Source organism: Monodon monoceros, unplaced genomic scaffold (genome assembly GCF_005190385.1).
Source record: "Monodon monoceros isolate NGI ecotype Baffin Bay Population unplaced genomic scaffold, NGI_Narwhal_1 Super_Scaffold_5, whole genome shotgun sequence".
In the NCBI taxonomy this organism is placed as follows: domain Eukaryota; kingdom Metazoa; phylum Chordata; class Mammalia; order Artiodactyla; family Monodontidae; genus Monodon; species Monodon monoceros.
In genome coordinates, this window is record NW_021703782.1 from 68,650,377 (window position 1) to 68,678,056 (window position 27,680).

The window sequence follows — 27,680 nt, forward strand, 5'->3', positions numbered from 1 at the left end:
ACTATTAGGAACCATATGTTTGTTAGTTCTGATTCAATAGCCCAAATACTCAACATGTGTTTGCTGCTTGGAGCAGCACATTGTCATTGACGGCAGAGAATATGTCATTTCTGCAACTATCATGACAGTCTTTAGAGACTGGGTGTTTTTTATATACTGGGGCAGGAGAGTTGTGTTTTAACTGTGGTTGTTATTTGGGGAAGGGAAAGGCAGAGGATAAAGAAGGGAAATAGTGTTGGTCTCAGGCTGTGTTGGCACAAATAGTTTGCCTTACCCTAAAATATAATCAGATTTTACATACAAGCCCAGGGCTGGGGAATAGCAAAGAAATGTCCAAAGACTAATCCTCTAATGGTAGCTATACATGAATTAATTCCTGATGTCACTGAAAGTATTTCTACACTGGGGCTTTTTAGGGTTTCCAGATAACAGATTCTTTCTCAGGGGAATCTCTGAGAAGGAATAGTCTTACAGGCATTCCTTGATTTAAAAAAAAATCCTTCTAAATGTGCATGGATTTTTTTTTTTTTTAACATCCAGGGGACTGTGTGATTGGGGGTTGAAGGGCACACAGCTAACAAGTAATTTATTTTCTTTTTAAAAACTTTTCCATACTTAAAAAAATCTAACATTTAAAAAATACTTTTCCAGGTGAAACTACTTCCTTTTTATAGCCCCCACTCTGATATACATCACAGCACTCACAATGCTTAACTGCACCTATTCAGTTGTTTTTTCCTTAACATTATTGTAATCTACTTCAAGATAAGCATTAGTTTATTTATCATGGAATCTATAGCATGCAGGGAAGCACCAGAATGGATCAAATAGAGAAAATATTTTCAGACTCCAGACTGACATTTTTTATTTTCTCTACACAGTCCCTCCCTTGGAGCAAGGACCTCTTCAAACTGAGTGCCAGGCAGATGGATTTCCACAGCGCACGATCTGTTGGCTGGGGAAACTCATCAGTGCAAAGCCAGCCTGTATACTTTGAAGACTCAGCTCAGGGTCTCCTACAGGGTTTTGTCCACAATCTGAGGGATACCTTGGGGGACTCACTTGATCCAAGATTAAGAGTCTCAGGCAAAGGGCATCCAAACCTAAAATAATCCAAACCCAAGGATCTGGCTCGCCAACACTGCCACAAGTTGACCTCACTGGTTTTCCGGTAAATAATCTTTCCAGAAGGCAGCATTTAGGAGTACTTCATAAAGAACACAAAATAACCTTACGTGTTTTCTTCTCTTTGGGTAGTTAGAGGGCACTATTTGCTGGTAATGATTTCTTATTTCTTTTCTTTTGTAACATCTTTAATAGAATGTTAACTAAATAACTCACAATTCCCTAAAATGCCACTTCTCCTGTTTAGGTGAGAAATTTATATGAAATTTTCATATACTGCCTTGTTGAGCAAAAGCATTTAGAACTTCAAAATGACTGTTTAGATTATATAAACTCATGAGTACATGAGTAAAACATTTATGAATTCTCCACAGAGTCTAATGGGGAATTAGAAGAACTCAACAGTGACCTACTTAGTAGAGCATATCATAAAAGTTCAAACTAAAATACCATACCCCATCCCTCCACTCCCCAGATTGGTGAAAGCCCTCTTTATGTTAGTCCAAAATCACAATTTCAAATGGCAATGAGAAGACATCCTTTCCTCTGTCACACATGCTTCAGCCTTATTCAGTATCCTAGGGAATTAAACTTGCAAACAAGATGTTTATAATTTCAGATCATGTGAAATCATTTTGATAAGAAGGGAAAAGGAAATGGGAGGTTTCCCTTTTGGGTGTTCTTTACAACTGCCCGTGGAAAGTGAAATACAGAGTTTAACTGAATGCTGGGCCTATTTGTTGTATAACCACTCTAATCTATTAAGGTTTCCAAGTTAGATATACTCAATTTCCAATTTCCACCCAGCAAAATATCCACAAATATGTTATCCAAGTACACAGATGGCCTTCATTTATGCTACAAATATCTTGTTAAATTATCCAAAACTTTACTAGGACTACATCCAAGTGAACTACATAGTCTAAAAAACAACTTCTTGGAGTGAAGCTTCACTATTAGTGGAGCTATACTCAAATAACTGACTTTTAGAAAACCCACCATCCTCTGAGACAATAAAGCCTTTATTAGGAATTACAGGTTAAAGGCAATTTCGTTTATGTCATCCATAGTAAGCTTTATTTGTACAATGAAGATTACTTGTTTCATTTTCTAAGTGTAACACGGCAGAAAGAACAATGCTTCTTGAAATTCCATGCAGACACATACCACATATTTAACTTGGACAAATTCAAAATCTTTGCTAAAAGACTGAGAGAGCGCTTATCATATTGAGTGAAGTCAGTCAGACAAAGACAAATATTATATGATATCACTTATATGGAGAATCTAAAAAAGATACAAATGAATTTTTTTACAAAATATAAATAGACTAACAGACATAGAAAACAAACTTATAGTTACCAAAGGGGATAGCGGGGGTTGGGGGAGGTGGGGAGGGATAAATTAGGAGTTTGGGATTAACAGACACACACTACTATGTATAAAATAGGTAAATAACAAGGACCTACTATGTGACACAGGGAACTGTGCTCAATATCTTGTAATAATCTATAATGGAAAAGAATCTGAAAAAGAATACATGCATATGTGTGTGTGTGTGTGTGTGTGTGTGTGTGTGTGTATAGCTGAATCACTTTGCTGTACACTTGAAACTAATACAGCATTGTAAACCAACTATACTTCAATTTTTAAAAAGTGGAAAATAAAAAAGATTGAAAGAGGACTAGAAGAAAAAAGGTGAGAAGAAGATATAAAATGTTGAAGTATGGACAATATCAATGCCATTCCACATTCAGGAGTATACTATGCCCAAGAGCAGCAGTTCTCAAACTTTTGGGGTTTAGGACTCCTTCACAGTCATTAAATTCACCAAGGACCTCCAGAAAGCTTTCACTTATAGAGTATAGCTACCAATATTTATGTATTCAAAATTAGAACTGGGACTTTTTAAAGTATTTACCCATTAGTTAATTTAAAAATAATGATGGTAAACCTATTACATGTTAAAATAAATATTTTTCACGAAAAATACTTTTAAAAGGTTTATGAGAAGAGCATCGTATTTTTGTCTGGCTTAAGACAGCTGGATTCTCATATCTGCTTCTGCATTCAATCTGTTACAAAGTGTTTTTGGTTGAAGTATATAAAAAGAATCGGCCTCACACAGACATGGAGTTGGAAAAAGAAAATAGTATTTTAATAGCCTTTTTAGATATTATGGATTTGTCATGTAACATCAGGAAAACTCCACTGTATGCTCATGATAGAATGAGTAAAACAGGGAAATAATGTACCATTATAAAAATAATTTTGGGGGACTTTCCTGGTGGCACAGTTGTTAAGAATCCGCCTGCCAGTGCAGGGGACACAGGTTCGATTCCTGGTCCCGGAAAATCCCACATGCCGCGGAGCAACTAAGCCCGTGCGCCACAGCTATGAGCCTGCACTCTATAGCCCGCAAGCCATAACTACTGAGCCCGCATTCCTAGAGTCTGTGCTCCTCAACAAGAGAAGCCACCGCAATGAGAAGCCCTCGCACGGCAACGAAGAGTAGCCCCGCTCGCCGCAACTAGAGAAAGCCCATGCACAGCAACGAGGACCCAATGCAGCCAAAAAAAACCCAATAATAATAATTTGGGGACTTCCCTGGTGGTCCAGTGGGTAAGTCTCCACACTCCCAATACAGGGGGCCTGGGTTTGATCCCTGGTTGGGGAACTAGATCCTGCATACATGCCGCAACTAAGAGTCCACGTGCTGCAACTGAGTCTGCGTGACACAACTAAGAAGTCTGCATGCTGCAACGTAGATCCTGCCTGCCACAACTAAGACCCGGCACAGCCATAAATAAATAAATAAATAAATATTTTTTAAAAAGTAATAATTTTGATTTTGAGGACCTTTGAAAGGGTCTCAAAGATCCCAAGGAGTCCCCAGGGATACCACACATGAAAGACCACTGCCCCAAAGTGACTTCATAGGCACTAGGGTTGAGTGTGAGTGAGAGACAGGACCTACTGTTTCCTGGTTGGTCTCAGGTCCCACATGCATGCCTTAAGTCTGCCCATCTCATCGCAATGATTGCACTGTAGTATTTCAACATCCCTTATTTAATCTGGTGCTCAACTGAAGAAAGTTCCAACATAGAGAAAAAGCAACTAGAGACCAAATCTTCACGTACTTCTCTTTCTAAGCAATGTAAGGGACTTTTGAAGGATAATTTTGACTGCATTCATTTTTAATTTAACAGCTGACTTTAGTACCTACCACATCCCTCCTCCCAAAGATGTCATTGAAGCAGGATGAGTGTGGTTATCAGCCCTCCAGAACCCATAGGCAGCATATATTATATCAGTTTACCCACTCTTCCTTTAAAATATTGATACCGCTAAGAATAATAGCTTCATTCATTCATTCCTTCAAAATACTTTGATGGGCATATCACATGGTTGTAATAAAAATAAATAAAATTGTGTCCCAAAGACCAACACCAAAAGAGAAGAAACTATGTTTACTAATAGATACCAAGTATGGCACAAGAGCAAGCTGTGGGGCTCCTTGGAAGTAGAAATCCCTTCTGTCCGCCAGTATCTGGGGAGTCTTCATGGAGGACACAAAACTTAGGAAAGTCCTTGAAAGATGACAAAGGTTTTGAAAGGTGGTTGATGAAATTCGGTGGTGGTTAGAAATGCAGAGATTTAGGCCTGGGGGAGAATTCAGAGGACAACGATGTTAAGGTATGGCAAAAGTCACTGGGGAGCAGAGAACAGAGAAGATATAAGAGCCAGGAACCTCTGGGAGCATCTAAGCATAGCATGTAGAAGGGTTCAGGGAATGAAAACAGAGTTACGAATCAGGATGGTAACATGATACCTGAAGTTAAGAAGGAAGAAAGTTTTTCTCTTTAATAAAAGTGTTTGCATTATTTCAAAAATAGGTAGTTTCAAAGAAAAACTGAGAAGTGTTTAATATTGAAAACAAAGTAAGGAGGACAATTTTTGTCCATGACAAACAAATAGATTGAGAGAGAGTCAGGAAATAGGTTGTAAAACAGAGAAGAAAGCTAGTGTAAGATATCCTTGGGAGAAAGAAATAAAAACAGCCACTAGACCAACAAAGTAAAGCAAAAGCCAATGTTAACGTAGACTTTCATATATGCCAAGGGCTGGGCTAAATGCTTTATGCGCTAGCTAAAGTAACATTCACAACTGTGAGAGAAATACAGTGATTATCACCTCTACAGAGGAGGAGCAGTTTCTATCAAATACCAGCACCAGCATTCTTTTACACTATGTTTAATAGGCAACGTTGAAAGAAAGTTTATCTTATGTTAAGAAAGTTTGAACCTTGTATGTAGATAAAAGAGAGTGAAGATGCAAGAGAGAATAAAAATGACTTGAGACTTTGGCGGTGGCGGTGGCGGTGGCGGTGGCGGTGGGGGGGGGGGGGGGGGGGGAAAAAAAGGGAAGAAAAACCAAGGAGGAAGGCTCAGCCTTGAAGAAAATGCTTCCTCTTCTGACAGACGCAAGGAGTGGAGTGGCAAACTTTCCCTTCTTGGTAATTTTGCCCCAGACCCTATCATCAATGTTCTATAGAAAGTCATAGACCATTTAGCTCAGACGGCTGCAAATCTCAGCATTCTCCTTTGCTCATCTTAACCAGAGAGAAAGGAAGGCAGGAGATACACGTGCAGTCACAGTGCCCCTTTCTATTACCAGCTCTCTACAGTACAACATCAGTACAGTACAGTATGTATTCTATGAACCACAAAGCATATGAAATGCTCTCTCAGTAGAGGATCCACCCAACTTAAAAGATAGATGGGGAACACTAATAGTATCCCACTGATCACCCTATGGAGAAACTGCCACACAATATTCCAGGAATGTCCCTCATATACTAAGCAAAAATGTGTGCCCCAGGTTATGGGGGTCTGCAGACAACTAAACTGAGGCAATAAGAATTTAGAGTAAAAAATAAGAGTAGGGCTTCCCTGGTGGCGCAGTGGTTGGGAGTCCGCCTGCCGATGCAGGGGACACGGGTTCGTGCCCCGGTGCGGGAAGATCCCACATGCTGCGGAGCGGCTGGGCCCGTGAGCCATGGCCGCTGAGCCTGCGCGTCCAGAGCCTGTGCTCCGCAACGGGAGACGCCACGACAGTGAGAGGTCCGCGTACCGCAAAAAAAAAATAAAATAAATAAATAAATAAGAGTAAATGTAATTGGAGATTAATGGGCAGTCAGGGCAAGGTATAATGAAAGGAAAGGAAGTGGGGAGCAAAAGCAAGGTGAGTGTGTTTTATTCTCTAGTCTGTAAGAAATCTCTATCAGCAAACTGGAGAAATACTGTTCTTCCTGGGTAATTCACCCCAGGGGTTATTAAAATAATTTCCAGCCGTCCAGTTGTGCGGCTGTAAATTTTCATGAGCATTCCTTTAGCTACATTTAGGTGCTCCACTTCCATTAAAAAAATTAATTATAATTACTTTAGGTAAACATTTTACAACTGCGTGCCTAATTGCTACATAGCAAAAAACAAACAAAACATATTTGCTATAATGTTGTAATTGTTAAAATGCCGCTCTTAGTTCTTTTACTCTAAGTCTGTACTCTATCATTCATGGAACATGTAAGCCAGGCCCCAGTAACTTTTTCTTAACAGGGAATTTTGCAAAGTATAAAAGCCACCAGTACAACAGATAAGAAAGAAGAAAATGTTTTCTGCTCATACAGGCACATGGAAGTATTATGACTCTACAGAACAGATAAACTATCCATTGTTTCCCTAAATATATTAAATCAAGGATCATCTTGGAGGATATCACACACTTGTTTCCACAGGATGCAATTTTGATAAATTCCTTTCCAAGAGTTTTCTACCAGTTATCAACTAAGAATATTCCCTCCCCTAAATCTTATATCTTAATATAAGATTTTTGCCTTCATCTTTAGGATTTTTTAACTTAATTTTTTAAAAAATATCTTTGAGATGTTTAACTTAATTTAAAAGATAGAAATCATAAAGATTTTTATCTTAATTTAAGCTGAGAGATTTAGCGTAGGGTACTAATCAGGCTGGTTTTTTTCTTTGTCTCAAAAAAAAAAAAAAATCACATCCAGAACAAACAATTCCCCTAAAATTCAAGGAGGAAAAAGATGTTTTAATGGAATGAGGGTAGTCCAGTAAGTTGAGAATCAGAAGTCTGTCAGTGGGGTACCAAGAATTCTGTAACAGTTGTTGGCAGATATGAAATCTCATTTGCTAGGAAAAGATTTCCCAACTTCTGTTTCTGGCTGTTATACTTGATTTTCAAAGTTCCAGTGTTGTTGTTTAGAAACTGACTGTACTTTTGATGCAATTCAGGAAGGAAAAGGGAACATAGCTACTGCACAATGCCTTTCTCTAAGTCATTGAGAAGCCAAATTACACAACAGGTTTTCATTTTCACTGGGTTTTGATTATTAAGACATTTCTTCTGCATTTAATTTCTTCTGCTATTTTAAGATGAGAAGAAATATACTCTATCCATAAGGAAGAGACCTTGAAATGACCTAAAAAGGCAATTCTAAGAGAGTGATTAAACAAAAGAAAAGCAGCTTTTTTCTTTAAAGAATGTGTTGCTCAAATGCTCACCTATTTTGTGATTGATTGTATTATAAAGAAGAATGTTCTACCTTAGTCACCTCCAGCTGCAAACTGAGGAAGACTCTCTCCCTTAACCAAACTTGAGTCAGGCTCTTTCTGACTTGAGTCCTCTTTCTAACTAGGCCCCAAACTTGGGCTCTGTCCTTGGCCCACTTAGTCCATTTTTATCAAGAATTCTGCTGAGTTAATTTAGCAAAAATCTCCCACGCTTGCTATCTGATCACTCTACTCTGGCCCACCTTCAGCAAGAATCCTGTTGAGTTGGTTTAGCAAGAATCCCCCTAGCCTTGACGTTTCCTCTTGACCCTTCTCCATCCACTGACCCCATCTTGCTCCTTGGCAATAAATCTCCACTTTCCTCGTATTTGGAGTTGAGCCTGATCTCTCTTCCCTCTTGTAAAACCCACATTGCAGTCATTTTTTCTTGACTGGTCTTCCTTGCTATCTTTAACAATGTCATGAAAAAATTTTCTTTAACAAAATCCACAGGACACACACACACACACACACACACATACGAATCATTATCTGTGAGTCAGAGAATAAAACTGACAAAATATTGGGATTCCAATAATTCTCAGAAACTCTCTCCTGGCCTGAACCTTACAGAGCTCTTCTCTTCATTTAAACTGAAATGAAAGACTCTGACATCAAGGAGACCCCACAGAGAAGGGCCTCAGAGGTCCTGCTCTGGGTAAATGGCTCCTTTTCCTTCATCTATCATCCTGCTTTTCACACTCAGTATTTGCTGAACCCAAACACCAGCCAGCAAGATGCACTTTCCATCTGAAATGTCTCCACTAAAAGAGTTGTTTCTCAAAAGTGGTTTCTCTTTCAAAGGTAGTGGCTGTAAGGGACTTCCCTAGCGGTCCAGTGGTTAAGACTCCACACTTCCAATGCAGGAGACGTAGGTTCGATCCCTGGAGAGGGAACTAAGATCCCACAGGCCATGTGGTGTGGCCAAAAAAAAAAGGTAGCGTCTGTAAGCAGCTCAAGAAACCAAAACATGAGCCGGAGAGGCTTGCCTCTATTTCATCCAAGAACAAAGATCCAATCCGCAAAGACTTATGTCAATTCACTGACTCCCTCCTAGTTTGCCTTTCTCAAGACTGTCTTAGGGAATTCCCTGGTGGTCCAGTGGTTAAGACTCCACACTCTCACTGCCCCGAGAGGACCTGGGTTCAATCCCTGGTCGGGGAACTAAGATCCTGCAAGCCGAGCGGCATGGCCAAAAAAAAAAAAAAAGACTGCCCTAAAGACTCTAGCTAATACTATAAAGCGTTTAAATCTTAAGACTTTGAACCCTCTTTGTTTTAATCCAACAATATCTACTCACTTGACCTGATCACAGAGCAAAACTGCCTACTTGGAACCTGAGTTTCTCTAGGCCAGATAAGGACAAAGATTGGGGGGTTTGTTTTTTGTTTGTTTTAAATCACTTTAAAGCAGACACTAACAGTGGTGACAAAGGTTAGACAGGATTAACTGATCCAGGCTAAGGATCTCTAAAGTACCCTCTGGACTTAAATCCTTCTGGAAGGAAAATTCTCTTTCCTAAGATTACAGATTCATTTTACAAAAAAACTCTTGACTCTTTCAAAGATCAGTAGAGGAAAACTGTTTTTTCCAGAAAGATGAAAGCTGTTTTCATATGCACAGACCAACCTGCTCCACTATAAGCTAATAACCTGTTCTGTTCTATAAGATAATATAACTAGTGGGTAGCTTAGTCAGTTGGGTTACTGTAACAGAATACCATTGGCTGGGTGGCTTACACCACAAACATTTATTTCTCAACGTTCTAGAGGCTGGAAGTCCAAGATCAGGGTGCCCTCATGGTTGAGTTCTGGTGAGAACCCTCTTCCTGGTTTACAAAGGCCACCTTCTTACTGTATCTCCACAGAGCAGAGAGCACTCATCTCTCTTGTGTTTCTTCTTATAAGGACACAAATCCCATTCATGAGGGCTCCTCTCTCAAGACCTAATTACCTTCCAAAGGTTTCACCTCCACATAACATCACATTGTAGATTGGAACTTCAACATATGAACTTTGGGGGGGCACAAACACTTAGTCTACAGTAGCAACTTAAGAATTCATTTAGCACTTTCTATGTACCCACCTGCCCAACGGAAAGCACATTGTTTATATTAACTCTGCCCAAGAGCATGTGGGAAGTAGGTGCAGTTATTATCTCCATTTTACAAATGAGGACATGGAGTCAGAGAGGTTGGGTGATTTTCCCAAGAACACAACAGCTCATAAAAATAACACTAGGATTCAAACATAGGCAGTCAGATTCAAGTTCATGCCCTTAACAACTTCATTTCACCATCATTTACCCCCAGAATTTGCACCTGTATTAATCCTTGAAGCTGAATAGTGTTTTAGGGTTTATAAATCACATTCCTGAACATCTGATCCTCATACAAATCCCATGAGGTCCTTAATAGATAATAATGAGTGAGATCAAGTATATGAAGTGCCCAGAAAAATCTCCACTTTATACCACATCCTCTGTGGGTATCCTTAGACCCATAGAGAGATATCAAGAGGGTCAGGAATCCCTAGAAACTGTATAACAACTTTTGTGTGGATATGAAGATGGGCATTTCTCATAAGAAAATCTCAAGAGCTGGATCAAAAACAAGTGCCACACTAAGGGTCTGAATACACTCTTCTCCAAAAAAGGTATACAAATGACCAGTGAACACAGGAAAAGATTCTCAACATCATTAGTCATTAATCATTTAGATGCGAATCTAAGCCACAATGAGATACCTCTTCATAGGTACTACTAGGATGGTATAATCAAAAGTTCAGACAATACAAAGTATTGGCTAGGATGGGGAGAAACTGGAACTCTCATAGATTGCTGGTGGGAATTTAAATGGTGCAGCTGCTGTGGAAAACAGTCTGGAGGTCCCTCAAAAGGCTAAACATGGAATTACCATATGATCCAGCAAGTCCATTTCTAGGTGTCTACCCAAGAGAAATGAAAACATATGTCCACACAAAAACCTGTACACAAATGTTCATAGCAGTATAGACAAAGAAGCAAAAACAACAAAAATATCCATCAACTGATGAATGGACAAATAAGATGTGAGGTACCCACACAATGGAATAATATTCAGCAATACAAAGGAATGAAGTACTGATACATGCTATAACACGTACCAGTACTTGAAAATGTTATGCTAAGTGAAAGAAATCAGTCACAAAGGCATACATATTGTATGAGTCTATTTATATAAAATGCCCAGAATAGGCAAATCTACAGAGGCAGAAAGTACATCAGTGGTTGCCTAGGGCTAGTGGAGATGGAGGGATTAGGGATTAACAGCTAAGGAGTGTGAGGGATGATGAGTATGTTCTAAAATTGACTGTGGTGATGAATGCACAACTCTGTGAAGATAATAAAGTCATTAAATTGTATACTTTAAGCGTGTAAATTATATGATATGTGAATATATCTCAATAAATCCGCTAAAAAATTTTTAAGGAGGGAGTGGCACAGACAGAAAGAGAGAAAAGCCCCAAAATAAACCTATAAATAATTTGGGTTTAACCATAGTAGAAAACGAAATACAGATATACTTCTGCCCACAGGCAGAAAGCAGGCCACAAATGTGTTTTGTTCAGTCCATAAAGGTGTTTTCAAAAATCTTTGAAGCAACTAGTAAAATGTAAAAACCCAGGGGTTTCACTTCAAGAAAGAATCTATACATCTGCATTTTCCTCGACAAGGAAAGTTAAAAAAATAAAATTTAATTTAAAAATAAATAACCAGAATCTGGCAATACTAGGCTTGCATTCGAACTTTGCAACAATCTGCTTAGGCCAAGGGTGGGCAGCCATTTTTAGACAGAGCTTACGCTGGCCAGTAAGCCTGAGTGCCCAGCAGATCAGGGTTCCACTCTACTTTGAGTTTTTGAGTAGATTATCTATTGCTTTTATCAGATTGTCAAAGGAATCTCTAACTCAAAGCACATTCAGAGACCTTAGAAAGAAGTGGCAGGCAAATAGTGGCCATTTGCTTTACAGATAAGGAAACCGACCTAACTTGCCGGAGGCCAGGAGAGTGCCGCAATCAGCAGTAAAACTACTTTTTCTGACTCTTGGTTTCTTTCATTAGTCTTCTGGCCTCCCTGCTGATATTTCTAGAGTCTACAATTACCATATCCTGTTCCTTTTTCGGCAGCAACTGAGGGAAATTAGTGAGAAAGGAAAGAACTTGCTAGACCTTCCAAAATGGCATATGATTTTCAGGCTCTATGATCTTCTAATCACAAACAAATTTTGCCTGGACTTAAATCTCTCTGGGTTGTGTGGGCAACCTGAGCCGTCCTCCTGGCCCATAGCCCAAGGAAGATAAAGAGAATGTTAAACTCTCAGGACAGGGAAAGACTCCCAAGAGTGTATATTCTCCAAGGTTACCAGTAGCCCTGCTACAGAAAGTGCAAGTTCCTAATAAACAGGAATGGTTCTTCCCCTGGGCCAGGTGGTTTGCTCATGTCAAAAATGACTATTTACAAGAAGCTCCGAGTGCACAATAGGCTAAGTGAGGAGAGAACTTTGGTTGTTCATAGTCATTCACCCCACTGGGCTTTGAGTCTGCCTGGAAAGAAATTCCATATGATGCCCACATATAGCTGGGAGAGGTGGAAGAATAAAGAACAGCCCAATTCACCAGGCTGATCTCTCCAATCAAAACTCAGCACATTTGCAATCCCGGGATATCTGACCCTTACCAGATCTTGGAGCGCTTCAAGATCCAGAGCCAGCAAATGGCAGAGGATCATTGCACATCAGGCCAGGGCTAGAAAGCAAATGCCAGCTGGGAAAATGCAGGAAAACCAGGGCTAGGGAAGGTACCTGTCTGTGCCATGGAGTAAAAGTCGTCTTTTCCAATCAAAACAGACCAAAAGGTTCTTGCAAAGGCTCATGCTTACAAAGCCTGAGAAAGAATGAAACCTCTAAGGCAAACAAAATGACCACTTCTCACTGCTCCCAATTGTGTAACTCTGAAATAGTCTCAAAGTTTATCTGTGCTATAAACAACTTAGGAACCTTTTCCCCAGAGATATGGAAATGCCAACACTCGTGGAAAAAGGAAAAGAAGCATTGGGCTGCCCCCGACAAGGGGACATGCTAAAGGTTCTGGCGCCAAGTCCATCAGAAGAGTTTCCAGGGCAGTGCATTGTTGCCCACTCCCCAAGCCCTGGAAGAACCATGATTTCAGGCAAAAGCTGAACCCAGCTGAAAGCAGGTTCAATCATGAATTCAAAGTATAGGACATATCCCACTGTGGAATTTGTGTCAAATTTTTCTTATTTTTTTTAAATTGTGGTAAAATACACATCATGTACAATTTACTATCTTAGCCATTTTATAGTGTGCATTTTAGTATTACTAACTATATTTTTATTTTTGTGCAATCAATCTCCAGAACTTTTTCATCTTGCAAAAATGGAGCTTTATACCCATTAAACAACTTCTCATTTCCATGTCTGCTCAAGCTCTAGCAACCATCATTCTACTTCTTTCTGTGCATTGAACTACTTTAGACACCTCATATAAATAGAACAATTCAATATTTGTCTTTTCATGACCAGCCATTTCATTTTGCATAATGTCCTCAAGGGTTATCCATGATGTTGCATGTAACAGGATTTCCTTCCTTTTTAAGGCTGAATAATATTCCATTGTATGTATATATCACATTTGTTTATTCATAAAATCTATTTCTATATCTCAGGGATATGATTCTGTTGCTCTGGTGGTACACAAGTTATAGAGTTCAATTTGTAATGGTCACGATTTTATACAGAGAAAGAGACAGACAGACAGACAGACTTGATTGAATGATGTTTGTACTCCAGGAGAGGAAAAACAAGCTAACTAAAGCTGCAGCTGAGCTCAATTCCATCATCTAGAACCACCTCACTATCCCTCTTTACCTCAAAAATAAAAGTTTTGTTAACTGTATATTCCCAGGTCCTGGGAACAGGACTTAGCATACAGTTGACACTCAGTAAATATTTGTTGGCTGAGTGAATCTAGAAGAGTGATTGCTCAGAAAATGCTATATGCTTGATCTTGATTGATCCAGCTCATCTGAACATATGAGCCAAGAAAAGATCAATATGTATTGACATGGAAAGATGTCCAAGAACTATTTTTAAAGGAATCAGGTTGCATATCAATAAACAGTATAATTCCCTTTATGCAAAAGCAAATGCACAAATCAAAACAATAAATACATACATATATAATAATATACCTAAATAATATGCTACAAACCCAATGGTTTGATTACCTCTGGATTGAAGGGCAATGAGGACAAAGTATAGAAAGGGAATTTTCTGTTTGAATTTCTGTTTGTAGTGTTTTAATTATTTACCAAAAGAACTTATCTTTGTATTGTTAGTGGAACTTTTTTAAGGAAAAAAAATCTGGAAGGATAATATGTCATAAGAATACATTGATTCATTCTCATGACATATAGCACAGGTAACTCTGCTCAATGTTATGTGGCAGCCTGGATGCAAGTGGAGTTTGGGGGAGAATGGATACATGTATATGTATGGCTGAGTCGCTTTGCTGTGCACCTGAAACTATCACAACATTGTTAATCAGCTATACTCCAATATAAAATTTAAAAAAAATTTTTTTAAGAATATGTTGATTCAGTTTACCTTACATGTACCCTTTCTCAGAGACCTACTGGAGAATGTGCTCCACCAAAACAATGGGAAATCATCAAGAAAGAAGAAGACATGGGATATAAGAAACAGGATCCAGCATAAGAGAGAGGCAAAGGGAATCTCCAAAATGATGGTAAAAAGAGAAGTAACATCTGTGTATCCAACATCAAGGGCTACCATTCTGGACAGGCAAAGCAGGTCAAAGAGCAGTATTCAACAAGATAAAATTGACTGAAATAGCTGTTGCACTGGAAGATCTTGAGAGAAGATTTAGACAACTGGCAAAAAACCTGTGGTTAAATTAGTGAAAACTCCATAGAAAATTCTGCAAACACACACAGAAAGGCAGCTCTAGGGGGAAACAATAGTAAGGAAGGGAAAGTAATCATGTAGTACATAATCCGGTTCTTAATATTGGATAGGAAGGCATAGTAATGTTGGCTGAACTAAATATTGACCTAAATAAAAATTATGAGTTAGCTATATTCTGAAGATAGATGGAAAGAACAGGAAGGATGCATGTGAGTGGTATGTGAAGGAACTCAAAAGAAAGCTAAATACTCATATTCCACGCTGGAAAGACAGTACATGATGACTAAACCTGAAAAATCAAGAGGGAGCAATATAAGCATTATTTAGAGACCCAAAGAAGTACCAACTAGCCAGAAGAGATGAACGTGACTGCTCTTTCTGAAAAGAAGAAAATGGTAGAGGTTCTGCTGTTTTTAGTAATGAACCTTATGGAATTATTTGTCTCTGAACTATGTGTATATACAACTTCAGTCAAACTAAGAAGTAAAAAAGAGAAAAATCACAACTGAGACCCACATCACAATACCTTACCTAACCATGTTTTTTTTTTTTTAAACAGGAAAATAGTTGCTGTGTAGATTTCTGATGTGACACAAAGAAATAACAGTTACAGGTAGGTTGGCCACTTTTAGTTCCAATACTGGAAGATTCTACCAGAAGTGTGAAGAGAATCATTCTGAAAATGGTTGGGCTTTCAAGCCTATAGGGAAAACCCGTGATAAAAAACCCAGGGCGAAAGAAAAAGAGGCAAGACATATTTCAGGTCCAATATTTACCAAATGCTTGAGTTTTGGCATAGAAGTCCTGCCAAAAAAACTTAGCTATGATAGAGAATTGTAAATGGGCAAGATAAGACCAAAATTTGTGGCAAATCATCAATATTCTGCCTGGGTCTTTCCCTCTCCTCTGGGGTACAATCAACTCAACATGTTATTCACACCCTTGTCTATTAAAGCAAGTCTAATACTTTCTGAGGGTACTAATCCCCAATTTTGGCCCCAAAAAGTAGGTTCCCGCTGGGTTCCATCTCAAATGATTTTCAACTCCCCAACCCCGTGGTGGTGGTGGTGAGGGATATCTAAGAAACAGTCAGATTCTCACCAAACCCAGGTGTCAGGCCAGAGTATCTAATGCTTTATCAGTTATGGAAGAATCCAAAGCAAATGAAACACCAAAATTTGTACATAGGGAGAAAGAAATTGAAGAACTCAATTCCCACATTGGTAGTTAATAATGAACCACCCTCTCCCTAGGAACAAATGCTCAAAATCCTGTGTGTGATATCCATATTCTTAGTGTTTTAAAGCACTTGCCTGGGTTCCAATCCTAACTCCGTTCTTTTCCCTCAGCTTCATTTTCCTTTCCTGTTAACCGGTGGGATGGGAGTGGGTGGGTGGTAATACTTAGATCTCATAGGATTATTGCCTGGATGAAACAATAACAACCAAACTTTTGCAATCCACTAAATATATTACGCATTATTCTAAGCGCATTGCATATATAGCATCTCATTTAATGTTCAAATTATAACTATTACCCCATCTTCCAGATGAGGAAGACAAAGCACAGAGGTTCAGTAACTTGCTCAAGATCATAGCTAGTGGTGGAGCAAGGAGGCTAATTCAGGTGAACTGGCTCCAAAGAAAGTACCAACAACCGGACTATGCCGAAATGCAAGAAATAAAATGTGCACCATAAATGGTACTTATTCACACACCACGTGTGCCAGTCCAAAAAAAAGGTTAAGTGACAGGCAGTTTGAGGCTTGGCAGTCTTACAAGAGACCAAGGCATGACCAGGGCCTCCACTCCTCTCCCTAACTCCCCAAGCTCCCCAGAACTTCCCATCGCGCTTGGGACTTAGGGCTTCGAGGCTGCGAGTCCTGGTAGCTGAAAGTAGAGGGTGGAGAGGAGGCGGGGGAGGCCGGGGGTAGTGGGGTAAGGTGGTTGGGACGCCGGCGTTTACCTTGACCTGCACCCTCATCGCTCCGGGAGCCCGGGGCGCTGCGCGCGGGGGCGCGCAGAGGCGCAAATAGCGGCCTGGCACTTCTGCCGCCACCACCGAGAGCCGCGACGACGTCCCGTCCCCTAGGTCTCCGCCGCCCAGATGTGGCCCTCTGCTCCGGACCGAGCCTTCTCTCCTACCCGCAGCCGACTCACGCCACGTCCGGTCTCTTCCGCCACCGACCCAGAGCGGAACCACAGAACTGCCTCCTCTCCTGGGACGTGTCCCCACCGCCCTAAGCAGAATCCCCCGCCCCGTTAGGTTTCCGCTCGGATACCACCTCCGTGCTGGCCCCATTCCAGCTCGGGCAACCGGGCTGTGGGGCGTGCCCTTAAGTAAGTGTCCTACGGTAGCCGAACCCTCAGATATGTTAATCAGACCCGCGTGGAGACCACAGGACTTGACCGCAGGTATTTCGTAAATCCCAGCTATGCCAGATCCTAGTTAGATATCTTGTGGCTGGCCCCACCTAAAGCACCCAGGGCCCTGGGCTCAGATCTGGTAAACCGCCTAAGACGCTTTGCCCCGCCGGCTGGCAGCCCACCATACCTGTAAGCGCTCCTCCGCAGAGCGAGCTGTCATCCTGGACTTGCAGACCCGCCGCCAAAGCCTTGTCTGAGCCTCTGACTTATGGAGTCAGATTGGGGCTCCACCTCCGCACGCTGCCTTTTACAGCCCTACAGATTTGTCTTTTGGCCTCAGTTACCTCCCGTGTAGAAAGGAGGTGATTCCGACCTTACCTGGATCAAAGAGTAGAGGAAGGGTCAAATGGGATTTTCCTCATCATCACACACGTATTTAATTGTGCTGTTATTGTTGAGTCAGTGTGGTGGGGGGAGGACACAGGAGGTTTAACCTAACAACCAGCAGTATACTAACTGGGAGTTACTGAGTGTTAGGTGACCTCTCTGGGCCTGGGTTTATCTACACAGCGGGAAGGATAGCAAATAAATCCCCTTTCCTCAGAGGCTATACTGAAATCCATAAAATACAATCAAAAGCTTTGTGATTTCTGTTATTTTCGGTGGGCTGCTCTGGCTAGTCGGTCTTGATTAAGGCTGTGGTCAGTTACTACAGGTGAATCCCAGTATGCTGGCAGAGGTGATGCTCACTTATTACAAGTGTTGTAATTAACAATGCTAGCCATTCGTCCCTGATTTCAAATTAGGACCACCTATCCTTTTAGTCCATTCTGGACTTCTGCCCAGTGAGCTCACATTTGCTGACACTTTTTTCGGCCTGATTTCTTATGTGGTTTTCATTTTTCTTTGTTAGAAAACTTGAACATCTCATATATGTATTAACATTTTGTTGTTGTTTGTTTTTCTATTAATCCATTGAATCTCATTCTGCTTGACCCAGCTCCCTCAAAATGTTAATGATCTGTGAGCAGTTAACAGATTCAGAAGCCCCCCTAAGGCAAGTAAGCACCTCTTGATTGGTGTTTCTCCATATATCTCCCCTGTTAGGTCTGTCACAGCACTAGAGACTGGGAGCTCTCAGAAATCTGCAGACCCACCAAGAAGACTAGACGTTTGGAACTCAAGATTCTTCGGAGTGTTGGTGCACTGTAATTACCATCTTCCAGTTTAAACTCTTTGGTAAGTTTACATGTTAGGATGGTCATATATTCTTTTCAGATCAAGCTTCAAGGCAGAGAGTCTAAAATATCAGGACAATTCCAGGGCTTAAGGTATCTGGTGTGCTAGTTTGCAAGCTGCCTTTGGTTCCCAGGCTGTATCAGAAACACGTGAGGCATTTGTTAAAAGTGCAGATTCCCTAGCTGCCCCCACCCCACCTAGACCATCTGTATCAGAATGTCTGGGGTGGGGCCCAGGAATCTGTATCTTTCACAGGCGTCTCACACAACTTGAAAGCTTGCGTAAAAAAATCTCCTGGCCACAAATATACCTTTGCCAAGCGGCTAGCAATGAAATTTAAATTTTAGGGTGTTCATTAGTAGTCTAGTGTGGTTTAATTCAAGTCAACAAATATTTCCTGAACACAGACTGTTTGTCAGGCATCCTGCTGGGTGCTGGGAAAACAAAGATGAATACGGCATTGTCCAGTCTGCAAGGAGTTCGAGTTTATAGAGGGAGGAGGGACAATCAAAAGTGAAACCGTACCTGGGGCACCACTGGTAACACTCATCAACATAAACAGAAATTCTCACTTGTTTGCCCTCCCTGATCCCTTTCTCCCTCTTCCCATTCTTTTCTCCTATGTTTTCTTCTTTATCAGATCTTCATTTTTTTACCCTGAACACTGTAAATGTTTTATTCCTGATCTAACGTGGTTTTAAGACACTACTCTAACGTTATTTTAAAGTCAACCTAATGATTTCAAAATGGAGGGAAACAGCTGATTTTTCAGCAGAGAAAAATGGGTATGAGAACATTTTTTTTATATGTGAAGATCTTTTTTGTTTTTGTTTTTTGCTGTGTCGCATGGCTTGCAGGGTCTTAGTTCCCCGACCAGGGATTGAACCCATGCCCTCACAGTGAAAGCACATAGTCTTAACCACTGTACCAGCAGGTAATTCCCTATATGTGAACATCTTGATGAGTCCCAGTTATGGAGACTACTAAGGAATAGTTTCTAATATATGCACTCTTCTCCTAAAGAAAATTGTTAGAAGCTTGGATTTGGTTTTGGTTCATTTTCATTTATTTGGATAGGGCTGAGGGTTGTTGGGGGATTTGCATAGTAATACTTCCCAGCCTCTCTGGACAGCCCAGGGGGAGAAAACTGAGCAATAAATAACTCTATTTCTGGGACTTCCCTGGTGGTGCAGTGGTTAAGAATCCGCCTGCTAATGCAGAGGACATGGGTTCGAGCCCTGGTCCGGAAAGATCCCATATGCCGCAGAGCAACTAAGCCTGTGTGCCACAACTACTAAGCCTGCGCTCTAGAGCCTGCGTGCTACAGCTACTGAAGCCCCCGCACCTAGAGCCCGTGCTCCACAACAAGAGAAGCCACTGCAATGAGAAGCCCACGCACCACAACAAAGAGCAGCCCCCACTCGCCGCACTCGCCGCAACTAGAGAAAGCCCACTCGCAGCAACGAGAACCCAATGCAGCCAAAAATAAACAAAATTTAAAAAAAGAAATTACTAATTGCATAAAAAAAAACAGAAAAAACAACTCTATTTCTTTGCACCAAGAAGAAAGAGTACCATGGGAAACTCTTGCCCAATGCATCATGGTATATTATTATCTCGTGTTCATGGTTTTCACTGTGGGTGGTCACCACCACTTTCAGAAGCATAAAGGAAACAAAATAAAATCAGTGGCATTCTAAAGTAGGTAATGGAAAGGATGATAAACCTAGAGGGCATTCCACAAGTGAGGGAAGTTTAAAGTTATGGGTTATTAATTTAAGATAAAGGTATACTGCCAGTAAGGAGGGATGAAATCCAGCCCTCCGATCCATTCCTGTGTGACTATTTCTGTTTTCAGACCTTCCCATTCAAACCCAAGGTATTGAGTTTGAATTCCATCCATTCATTCTCCTAAACTGCTACAAATCAAATTTCCTTTTGAAAGGTAGCAATATATTTCCTTATGCCTACTGAATAAATGTTTTTCTAATTCAGTGCTTCTATGGGAGTATGCTCCCAATTTGCTATGAAAATGGATCATTTATCCTGTCACATAAGCAAAGATTAAAATACTCATGGTTGGCAAGGGGAGAAATAGGAACCCTCAAATACTTTTGGTAAGAGTTTAAAATGATATCCTTTTTGAAGGCATTTTAGCCATCTGGATTCAAGGCATAACCTTTCCCATCACAATTCCAGTCCTAGGACTTCATACTTCAGAGATACACTAAGATATATATATATATAAGGATATACATAGTAGCACCCTTTGTAATAAAGAAAGATTGCCAATAATCCAAACAGCCATTAATTAGCAGGTGCTTAAATAAATAAACTGTGGTGTGTGCATACCATAAAACACCATGCAGCTTTTAAAAGAATGAGTTAGATCTAAATGTACAGATATGGAAAAGGAAAATAGCAACTAGTAAAAGTAAGTATGATTCTATTTTTTTTAATTTATATGTGTAAATTGGATTATTCACAGGGAAGTACTAGAAGAATATATGCCAAACTGTTAACAAGAGAAGACATACTTATACTAAAAAACTATTTGTTGCTTATCTGAAATTCAAATTTAACTAGGAGTTTTATCACACAAGATTGTTACACAAGCCTACGCTGATGGCTTCAGGTAGCTATGGGTGCTGTTTGAAAGTGTGTATTACGAACATTGACACCGATCCTAGCCTCCTTTAGAACTGTGTCTTCACATGCAACTTTGAATGATTCTTAAAGAGAGGAAAGGAGGGAGATGAAGACTGACTATAACAAAAATGCCAGGCACGCTGATAGATGGCATCATTTGAAGCTTCCTGAAAACAAGCACAGCAGATACTATAACTGGTTTACTGACCCTCTCATCCCAGCAGCATATCTCTTTGCAAGGTGATTTTGCAATAACCTCCCATGTAGAGGCCCAGTCTCTTCTTCACACCATTAATCTGAGCTGGACTTCTGGCCAGTAAAATGTGGCCAAAGCGAACATGGTTCAAGTTCCTGAGCATAGGCCTCTAGTGGCCCTGCAGCTTCAGCCTTCACCCTGTTGTAACGCTGCCCTGAGAACACCATCCTGGAAGAAAGACCACTTGGAGAGACCAGCCAACCCTCAGAATCATGAGAAATAATGAACTGATGGTATGTTAAGCCACTACATTTGGTGGTTACGTGTTGTGCCGCAATAGATAACTCAGTTTCTTTCCTCATTGTTTTCCTCATTTTTTTCTGCACGAAATCTCTGTGAGGTTTCACTGAAGGTCAGAAATCTTCACCGTGAATATCACCAGTCTCACAGCTACATGTAAAAGAATGAAATTAGAACACTCCCTAACACCATACACAAAAATAAACTCAAAATGGATTAAAGACCTAAATGTAAGGCCAGACACTATAAAACTCTTAGAGGAAAACACAGGCAGAACACTCTATGACATACATCACAGCAAGATCCTTTTTGACCCACCTCCTAGAGAAATGGAAATAAAAACAAAAATAAACAAATGGGACCTAATGAAACTTAAAAGCTTTTGCACAGCAAAGGAAAACATAAACAAGACGAAAAGACAACCCTCAGAATGGGAGAACATTTTTGCAAATGAAGCAACTGACAAAGGATTAATCTCCAAAATTTACAGGGAGCTCATGCAGCTCAACGTCAAAAAAACAAACAACTCAAACCAAAAATGGGCAGAAGACCTAAATAGACATTTCTCCAGAGAAGATATACAGATTGCCGACAAGCACATGAAAAGATGCTCAACATCACTAATCATTAGAGAAATGCAAATCAAAACTACAATGAGGTATCACCTCACACTGGTCAGAATGGCCATCATCAAAAAATCTGCAAACAACAAATGCCGGAGAGGGTGTGGAGAAAAGGGAACCCTCTTGCACTGTTGGTGGGAATGTAAATTGATACAGCCACTATGGAGAACAGTACAGAGTTTCCTTAAAAAACTAAAAACAGAACTACCATATGACCCAGCAATCCCACTACTGGACACATACACTGAGAAAACCATAATTCAAAAAGAGTCATGTAACACAATGTTCATAGCAGGTCTTTTTACAATAGCCAGGACATGGAAGCAACCTAAGTGTCCATCAACAGATGAATGGATAAAGAAGATGTGGCACATATATACAATGGAATATTATCAGCCATTAAAAGGAACAAAATTGAATTATTTGTAGTGAGGTGGATGGACCTAGAGTCTGTCATACAGAGTGAAGTAAGTCAGAAAGAGAAAAACAAATACTGTATGCTAACACGTATATATGGAACCCCCCCCCCAAAAAAAATGGTTCTGAAGAACCTAGGGGCAGGACAGGAACAAAGACGCAGATGTAGAGAATGGACTTGAAGACACGGGGAGGGGGAAGGGTAAGCTGAGATGAAGTGAGAGAGTGGCATGGACATATATACACTATCAAATGTAAAATAGATAGCTAGTGGGAAGCAGCCGCACAGCACAGGGAGATCAGCTCGGTGCTTTGTGACCACCTAGAGGAGTGGGAATAGGGAGGGTGGGAGGGAGATGCAAGAGGGAGGAGATATGGGGATATGTGTACATGTATAGCTGATTCACTTTGTTATAAAGCAGAAACTAACACACCATTGTAAAGCAATTATACTCAAATAAAGATGTTAAGAATATATATATATCACCAGTCTCACAGCTAATTAGGTGTGAAGCCAACAAAAATTTGAAAACAGATGTGTGTGGCTGTAAAAGTCCATTGTTTTCTGTACTCACACCTTGAACATAATGAGCATTCATTAAAAATTTAGTTGGATGACTGTCTGAATCAGAACTTTTTTGTTTTCGTTTTCGTTTTATTAATTAATTATTTATTTGGCTGTGTCAGGTCTTAGTTGTGGCACGCTGGATCTTTGTTGCCTCATGCCAGCTCTTTTAGTCGCAGCATGTGAACTCTTAGTTGCATCATGCAGGATCTAGTTCCCTGACAAGGGATCAAACCCAGGCATAGGGACCTGGAGTCTTAACCACTGGACTACCAGGAAAGTCCCAGAACTTGATTTTTATTACTTGTATATATCAGAATTAAGAATATATGTATTGGGACTTCCCTGGTGGCACAGTGGTTGAGACTCTGTGCTCCCAATGCAGGGGGCCCGGGTTCGATCTCTGGTGAAGGAACTAGATCCCACATGCATGCCACAACTAAGAGTTCGCATGCCACAACTAAGGAGCCTGTGTGCCGCAACTAAAGGAGCCCGTCTGCCGAAACTAAGACCCAGAGCAAGCAAAAAAAAAAAGAATATATTTATCCAACAAGACATGTCTACTAGTAAGAAATTTTTAACCCTTAGTCCTTTTCTCTTGATTAAATTACTTGAAAGGAAACAGTATTCAACCTATTATGTTCTCCCTAAAATGTGAACCACAATTGTTCATCCTTGGAATAAGTACTCTAGTAGCTTAGGAATTGTGTTTCTCCATTTCAGGTGAGAAACTGAGAGACAGAAAAAATAAATGACTTAACCAGAAGGAACCAACTAATTGAACCCTCCATGCCTGACTCATTTATCTAATACTGTCTTTTTTATTTTTCTTAACTTTTTATTTTTTTTAATTTATTATTATTTTGGCCACACAGAGTGGCATGCGGAACCTCCCCCGTCAGGGATCGAACCCATGACCCTGCAGTGGAAGCATGGAGCCTTAACCACTGGACAACCGGGGAAGTCCAACTTTTTATTTTTAAATGAATATAGTACAGCCTCACAGAAAGTTGCAAAACTCATTTATAGAGTCCCTTGAACTAAAATGAGAGTCTTTTTAAGTATTTATTTAATTAATTTATTTATTTAATTTTATTTATTTTTTGGCTGTGTTGGGTCTTTGTTGCTGCACACGGGTTTTCTCTAGTTGCAGCGAGTGAGGGCTACTCTTCATTGCGGTGCACGGGCTTCTCATTGCGGTGGCTTCTCTTGTTGCGGAGCACGGGTTCTAGGCACGCAGGCTTTCAGTAGTTGTGGTGCACGGACTTTGTTGCTCCGCGGAATGTGGGATCTTCCCGCACCAGGGCTCGAACCCCTGTCCCCTGCATTGGCAGGCAGGTTCTTAACCACTGCGCCACCAGGGAAGTCCCTTTTCAAGTATTTTTAAATTATATATTTCCTCCTGAAATATTCTTTACATTTTCAGTGTGAGCCATGAATAAAGGAAGAAATATTACTAATTAGTAATAAATGGGCACTCACTGTACACTAGGCAATTTGATATATGCCTTATTTTTATTTAATACATTATTAACCACCATTTTACACAATCTGAGTTTCTGAAAAGCCAAAATTTGTCCAGAGTCAGAGGTTGAATGAGTGGCAGAGCTGCAATTCCAAAGACAGTTTGTCTGATTCCAGGGCCCATGGTGTTTCCATCCTGTCAGAGTTCCTATCCAAAATAATTTCAACTTTCATTTACTAGTGAGGTTTTATTTTGTGATTATTTAATTTTTTTTAAATGTTACTTTGGTAAAAGTATTTATAAACCCTGGGCAAACTCTTATTTTTTTCCAACTCTCAGTGCAGTAGCATGTCTGCATGACAAAACAATCTGCACACTTCCATTACTGATGAGATCTTTCTATTACATCTTTCTCTAAACAAACTGCATGTAATTTACTTGATGATAAAGATGCTCAGACAGACAAAACAAATTTTTTTTAAAAAAAAAATATTTTAATTAAAAAAGAAAGATGCCCAAGCATTTCTGTAACATCCTTGAAGGTATAATAATTCAAACTTCTTTAAGACAAGGTCATTATCGGACTTCCCTGGTGGCACAGTGGTTAAGAATCCTCCTGCCAATGTAGGGAACACGGGTTCGAGCCCCGGGCCAGGAAGATCCCACACGCTGCAGAGCAACTAAGCCCACGTGCCACAACTACCGAGCCTGCGCTCTAGAGCCACAACTACTGAGTCCGCGTGCCGCAACTACTGAAGCCCGCGCACCTAGAGCCCGTGCTCTGCAACAAGTGAAGCCACCGCAACAAGAAGCCCGCATACCACAACGAAGAGGAGCCCCCGCTCGCTGCAACTAGAGAAAACCCGCGTGCAGCAATGAAGACCCAATGCAACCAAAGATAAAATAAATAAATAAATATAAATAAATATATATTTTTAAAAATCTTAAAAAAAAAAGGCAAGGTCATTATGCTTAGACATTAAATTCAGAATTGCTGCGATCCAACCACGAAATTTATTTAGTCATTTTAGGCTCTGATAAAATGGAGACTATCTTACTGACCTAAGAACAAAGTGCTGTCATAAAAGGCCTCATAACCCTATGACCCAGAAAGATCACATCTCCTGCCCAAAAAACCCTAATATGATGAAAATTTACATAATAAGATATTTATATCAAAATTATATAACATAATACATTAGGGATTTGTTAAAGTAATTAAGTTATCAGATGGGCAATTATATAACTTAAAAAATGCCAACAATGAAGAGTATGCAAAGCCAAAAAGGGAGCTAGAACATTGTATGTACTGTATGAGTACAACTATGTCAAAGACCATATAGAAAGAAATTAGGAAGAAATGGCTCCTTTTCATTTTTCCAAGTATTCTGTAATGAGACCTTATATTGAAAATAATTTTTTTAATTAATTTAAAATTAAAATCCTATATATCTTGGAATGACTTACAGGATTAGTGTGTCTGAAATTCCAATATTACACTTTTACTGATCATTTATTCTTCCTGACTTAATAAAACATGCATTTCACTCACTCCCCAGGCCCTTTGAGCTCACAAGTTAAGGACCAAGGCTATTTTTATTTTCTTTTAATGTTTTATGATTTGTGTATTACACTGACTAACCTGGTGCTTCTTTTTTGTTTTTTTTTAAAGCCTGGTGCTTCCTAACCACATAGTCTACGATAATCTTGTTTTAGCTACAGCTGTTTAACTGAACACACAACAGTGATATGCCAATTTCTTCTTTGCCAAGAAAATGTGTGTACCACTATTTTATCTATACTTATGAAGATCAAGATAAATGAAGAAAGCGTAACATAAGAATAAGAACAATCCTATGTGAATTTCAGCATGGAATCTATGTGTCATCATAATGTATGAAGTTTCTCATTGACCTTTCACGGTAATGACACAAGAACACAGATTGCATTTTGCAAGCATGTAAAGGCCTAATGTTCCTATATCTAAGCCACTAACATGTAAGCCCAAAAAAATGTATATTTCTCTCCCTAACTTTTTGTCTGCCTGCTATTCAATATTTTGAAAGTATAAGTGATCAGTTTTATATGCAATTTCACGAACATGCCCAAAGGCCAAAAAACTTTGTCACTATAACCACTTTGAACTAACTCAAGATCATTCCTCCACAGAGCTCAGAATTCATCACATTTATTTTTCTGTGAACCATAAAATCCCCGTGGAGATGGGGAAAGGAAAAAATAGCTTTAATTTCATAAGTAAAGGCAGATCTCATAGTAGAGATTTATCAACTAATGTGGTAAAAATTGACCAGTCTATTTGTGGCACCTCCCAGACATGGCATCCCATAGCTCCACATGCTCTAGTCAACTGCCACTTGAACATCCTCTGCCACCAGTGTCCAGTCTTTATTGCCCAATGGAAAGAGGAATTGGGGAACACTAATAATTCCCCCAAATAAAAGTTTCTATTTCTCTAATCATCCTCCATTCTGTTTATTCTCCCCACCCATCTTACCTTATTAAAGCCTATAACAGAATTGCCCCGATAATGATGTATACTAAGAAGACAGTGCCCACTAGCCATCCAGATGTAACATCTCTTCTATTGTGGTGCTATTGTCAAGTTTCTACCGTCCTTCCTGTTATTAGTTAAATCATGCCCCCCACCAAACAAAGACATATTAGTGTACTAATCCCCAGTACTTCAGAATGTGACCTTATCTGGAGATACGGTCTTTACGGAGGCAATCAAGATAAATGAGGTCATTAGGATGGACTCTAAGCCAATACGACTAGTGTCCTTATAAAAGGGGAAATCTGGACATAGAGACGTGCAGAGAGGAGAGATGATGTGCAGATACAGGAAAAAGACAACCTTCTTCAGCCACGGAGAGAAGTCTGGAACAGATCTTTCCCTCACAGTCTTCAGAAAGAACTGACCCTGCTGACACCTTGATTTTGGACTTCTAACTTCCAAAACTGCAAGACAATAAAATTTCCATTGTTTAAGCCATCCTTTTGTGGCAGCCCTCACAAACTAATACACTTCCCTACCATTTATATTCATGGAAGTTCTCCTAAATCCATTTTTTTTTTTTTTTTTTTTTTTTTG

General features: G+C 39.9%; 1 protein-coding gene across 3 annotated transcripts in view; it reads right to left on the reverse strand.

Annotated features, from left to right (window-relative positions):
- The window catches only part of TRPM6 (transient receptor potential cation channel subfamily M member 6), a 201,695-nt gene that overhangs the window by 121,111 nt on the left and 52,904 nt on the right, over positions 1-27,680 (reverse strand). For 2 of the 3 annotated variants that reach the window (XM_029202944.1, XM_029202945.1), the window contains exon 1: positions 16,714-16,795. The exons of the other annotated variant lie outside the window; for it this stretch is intronic. In XM_029202944.1, coding sequence (XP_029058777.1) covers positions 16,714-16,731 — 18 coding nt within the window. In that variant the 5' untranslated portion in view covers positions 16,732-16,795. Of the gene's footprint in view, positions 1-16,713; positions 16,796-27,680 lie in introns of those variants that run through there. 3 annotated transcript variants of the gene reach the window in all.